This window comes from Pipra filicauda, unplaced genomic scaffold (genome assembly GCF_003945595.2).
Source record: "Pipra filicauda isolate LSUMZ 115617 unplaced genomic scaffold, ASM394559v2 scaffold1303_size18838_pilon, whole genome shotgun sequence".
In the NCBI taxonomy this organism is placed as follows: domain Eukaryota; kingdom Metazoa; phylum Chordata; class Aves; order Passeriformes; family Pipridae; genus Pipra; species Pipra filicauda.
The window spans coordinates 13,881-18,838 of record NW_024103767.1 but is presented as its reverse complement, the minus strand read 5'-3'; the positions used below and the strand labels follow the sequence as shown (position 1 = coordinate 18,838).

At 45.8% G+C, this 4,958-nt stretch overlaps 1 protein-coding gene across 1 annotated transcript; it reads left to right on the top strand.

The window, feature by feature from the left end:
- The first annotated feature begins 10 nt into the window (after positions 1–10).
- On the top strand, positions 11–2,823 carry LOC120322559. The gene is made up of 5 exons (XM_039378181.1): positions 11–136; positions 470–610; positions 819–919; positions 1,661–1,799; positions 2,102–2,823. Exons 2-5 carry the CDS (start codon positions 509–511, stop codon positions 2,807–2,809), a joined length of 1,050 nt encoding a protein of 349 aa, XP_039234115.1. The 5' UTR covers positions 11–136; positions 470–508; the 3' UTR covers positions 2,810–2,823.
- The last annotated feature ends 2,135 nt before the right edge of the window (positions 2,824–4,958 follow it).

Sequence of the window (4,958 nt, the reverse complement as noted above, 5' to 3'; positions counted from 1 at the left end):
CTGTGCTCTGTGCTTGGTTTCAAGGTGTGAGAAGAATGTTGCCGCCACTAAGAGGTTCACTGTCCACTGTGCACCCAAGGTTCTCACTGTGTGTCTGAAGAGGTTTGACTGCTTCACTGCTGGGAAGATCAGCAAGGTGTGTACACTATTGGTGTGCAGCTTTCTCTTCAAGAAGCAGATTTCCTAAAGCAGTATGCTTGTCACAAGCTGCTTGTGTTGGGTTTTTTGTGGTCCCTTCTGGGGAGTGGAAAGTTCCTGTGGGAAGACAGGCAAGCACTGTGCTCTGATAGGGCTGCTTTGACTGAGAAGGGGTTCCTGCCACCCAAACGATTTTATGTTGCTTTATGGAAAACCAAGTGCCCATGAGCCCCCGAGATGTATTGATACACCTGGACTGGCCCCTGCACTTGGTAGGCTATTTCATGTCACAGACCAGGGTCATTTCTGAGCCCTCTTGGTCTCTCCATAGCTTGTAGAGTATCCGGAGTACTTGGATCTTCGCCCATACATGTCTCAGGCAGATGGAGAACCACTCCTCTACTCCTTATATGCTGTCCTGGTGCACAGTGGTGTCAGCTGTCATGGAGGACACTATTTCTGCTACACAAAGGTAAAAGAGCAACTTCCTTCCCAATGGGGAAAAAGGTGTGCTGGGGAAGATAAACTTTCCTGTCAGTGTTACTGACAGCCAAAGTTTTGGGGCAGAAGGCCTCCTTAGTGGCTGGACTGCATTTGTTTTGACATGCTCTCGGTTTGGCAGTTTCCTACCCGTGTTTTTGGAGAGAAACCATGGAGAGATCCTTGCCTTTTTTTTACAGGCCAGCAATGGATTGTGGTACCGGATGGACGATGAATCTGTGCAGCTGCGTTCCATTGACACAGTTCTCAGGCAGCAAGCCTACCTGCTGTTCTATGCCAGGTAATAACCAGGATTCAAATCTGTTCAGAATACATTTCCTTTTCCTCATTTGCACTTGGGCTTCTCACCTTCCTGAGTGTTTTTCTCATCAAATGAAATTTGCTGTCAAATCTGAACTACTCCGTGTCTGTCCTTTACTGGGCTTCAGGCTGCGGCCCGGATGGAATCTGCTACTTGCCTGGTCTCTGATGTTGACTCTTGTAGATAAGAGGACTTAAAGAGGACCTCCAGGAAAGATGGGGAGGCACCATTTGTCAGGGAATGTACTGACAGGATGGAGGCTATCAGTTTCCAGCTAACAGAGGGCAGGTTTCCATTAGATATTGGGAAGGAATTCTTTGCTGTAAGGGTGCTGAGACACTGGCACAGGTTGCCACAGCATCTGTGGGGGCCCCATCCCTGGAAGTGTTCAAGGCCAGGTTGGACAGGGCTTGGAGAAACCTTGGAATAGTGGAGGGTGTTCCTGCCCACCACAGCGGGGTGGAACAAGATAAAGTTAAAGGTCCCTTGCAGCCCAAACAAGTCTGTGAATTTATGAAATGGAGGCTGTGGGAGGTATAGAGATGAGGTTTTTGTTGGGACAGAGGCAAACTTGGTGGGAAGACCCTAGCTGAGTTTCCCATTAGTGTCCTTGGTTAAGTCTTCTCTCTGTCATAGAAGCCTCTCTGAGAAAATGACTGAACCCCAGAGGAGGTTGCAACAACAGCTCTAAACTGAGATCACTCTTTTGTTTTTCTCCAGATGCTCTGATCTGAGAATTGGAGAAAGGCCTTCTTCCTCCCTGGCACCATCACATGCCCCTTCCTTCCTCAGTCAGTGTGTGGCCAGCAGCAAGCAGGCGGGCTCTGTTGGACCACAGGGTCTGACTGGTAGGACTAAGGTAACTTTGGGGTCATGGGTCAGGGCATCAGAGGAATAGTGGATTTCTTTCGGGGATCTCAGCATTTCTCTTTTGCCCCTCACACACCGCACCTTTCTTCACAGCCACAACGCTGCTCCCTCTCCAAGCATCCCACCTGGATCCATCCCTTTGGTGCGCCTCTGGTCTTTTGGTCTTAGTAGCCCTCCAAAAGAGCCTTTTGGAGGCCCCAAACTGTCCTGTCCCAGAACTTGTAGGGGTTCCCCACTGCTCTGATCCTTTCAGGAGAAAAGGGCAGGAACTCTGCACAGCTCTCTTTGCAGGGCATGAAGGACACTGGCAGGGAGCGGTCCCGGAGCAGATTCCCTCTGTGGGGCAGGGATCTGCGCAGCTGCTCTGGGGACACCACAGACTATGACGACGCTTCAGAGAGAAGAACTGGTCCTCCAAGTCGTGACCGTGGTCCTAGGGATAGCACAGCTGCAAGGCCTTCCAAGAGGATCTGCCGGTGGGCTCCCGCTGCCAGGGCTGCTCAGGAGCAAACCTTGCTGAGGCAGAGGGAGCCAAGCAGATCTGTGCGGGGAACTTACAACCTTGGCAGCCGGTTTGTGCAGTACACAGACTATGACCGCTCACTGCGGAAGAGAAAGAGGGAGAGAACAAGTCCTCCACGTTGTGAGCAAGTCTTAGTGAATCCTGCAGTTCCAGGGCCCTCCAAAGCCAGCTCCAAGCAGGCTCTCATGCTCCGGGCTGCTCGGGAGCAAACCCGACAGAGGCAGAGAGAGCAGAGAAGATCAACAGGGCGGGGCTATGATTGCCACAGCCAGGTTGTGCAGCACACAGACTACCGCCCTTCAGAGAAGAAGAGGAGGGTTTCCACGCCCCAGAGATTCACGTCAGACAAGCATTCAGGGCACTCTGGCAATGATGGCGTTGGATTATGGCCCTGGCTCAAGCAGAACGGAAGACTAGCACTGCGTTTATTAGCCAAGGCATCCTTGTTTTCAACACGCCTTCTCAGACCTGAGTGAATGATTTAGCTAAATAGATGATAGTTACAATAATATAGAAATATCATTAGAAATATAGAAATATATATAGAAATATAGAATATATATATAGAAATATATATAGAAATATAGAATATATATATAGAAATATATATAGAAATATAGAATATATATATAGAAATATATAGAGAAATATAATTTAGAAATATAGAAATATATATAGAAATATAGAATATATATATAGAAATATATAGAGAAATATAGAAATATATATAGAAATATAATATAGAAGTAATATTTTATAATACATTATTACATGTTATATATCTTCAGCAATAGATAGTAATAGTATAATAAATATTATTAAAATAATAAAATAGTAAATACTAAAATACTTTAAGCAGAGTTATTTATTCCACGTTGTAGATAATTATAGCTAGAAACATAGTGCAGTATTTGGAAGCAGCGTTGAAGCAATTATATTAAAGCTAAGAAAACAAATATTAAGTAGAGATTGTGCAGCACACAGACTACCGCCCTTCAGAGAAGAAGAGGAGGGTTTCCACGCCCCAGAGATTCACGTCAGACAAGCATTCAGGGCACTCTGGCAATGATGGCGTTGGATTATGGCCCTGGCTCAAGCAGAACGGAAGACTAGCACTGCGTTTATTAGCCAAGGCATCCTTGTTTTCGACACGCCTTCTCAGACCTGAGGGAATGATTTAGCTAAGTAGATGATAGTTACAATAATATAGAAATATTATTAGAAATATAGACATATATATGGAAATATAGAATATAGAGAGAGAGAAGTATATATAGAAATATAGAAATATATTTAGAAATATAATATAGAAATATAGAGAGAAGTAATACTTTATAATACATTATTACATGTTATATATATTCAGCAATAGATAGTAATGTTATAAGAAATATTATTAAAATAATAAAATAAGAAATACTAACATACTGTAATCAGAATTATTTATTCCACGTTGTAGACAATTATAGCTACAAACATCTCAGCCTCGGCCATATCAATCAACATAACTGGTCTACTCTGGCCTCCAATCGGGAGGCCTGGAGACACACCATCTCTAACGCTGCTGTTTCCTTTGAGAACGCACGCAGAATCCCTCTCGAGGAGAAAAGACAAGGGAGAAAGAATCATGTCTTGCAGAATATACCACCTAGGGAGTCTTTCTGCTGTGCCTTTTGCAATCGGAAATGTCTATCTCGCATTGGCCTCCTAAGCCACCAGCGTGCCTGTAACAAATGTGGATAGAGCCTTCTTAAATCTTCGTTCGAGAAGCCCAGCCACGATGATGTGTTTAAGACGGGTGTTCCATAATTTAGTGTTCTCACTGAAACCATGCAAATCGTGCGCCACTCGCTCACTTCCCACTCCTCCTTTCCTTCCCACTCCCCCTCCATCCGGAGGCAGGCTGGACGGGAGAATTGGAGGCACAAAAGGTAAAGATGGCAGGCTGAGATAAGAACAACTTACTGGAAACAGCAATGAAATAAGAAAACAGTACAGCAACAGAACAGTAACAGAAACAATACTAATAACCGAGTGTCCAAGGGAGGCAAATGACTCACACATGATTGCTCACCAGTTGGTGCCCAACTTTGCCACCACGCACACAACCTGGAAGAGACCCCTTCCCCCATCCTTGACAAAATGAGGAATAACCTCTATGTCCTGGCTGTGCCCCCTCCTGGATACTGCCCAAATTAACACTGCCCTGACCAGAAGCAGGACAATCACCTTCAGGATCTGCAGCACAGCTTTCGGCTCTGCACCGGAGGCACTGGATCCCTCCAGGCCAGGGAGGGGAGACATCAGAGATGAGCAGACTTTGGAAATCACTCACCTCTCACTCCGGCCCATTTTTTCTCATTTTATGGGATGGAAGAATACATACCCAACTCCTCCCAGTGTCCTTCTCACTGGAAATCCCCTGAGCTTTGATTCCTTTGCTGACATGCTGCTTCCTCTGGAAAAAGCAGCCAGAAAACCCAAGGCCATTGCTTTGAGTGAAGGTCTTTCTTAGAACACTTTTCCTGAAGTGCACCCAGGAAGGCTGGGCTGCAGCAGCACATGGCCCCCATGGCTTTGCTACATCTCCTCCAGAACACCTGGAAGCCCTTCTCTCACCATCCA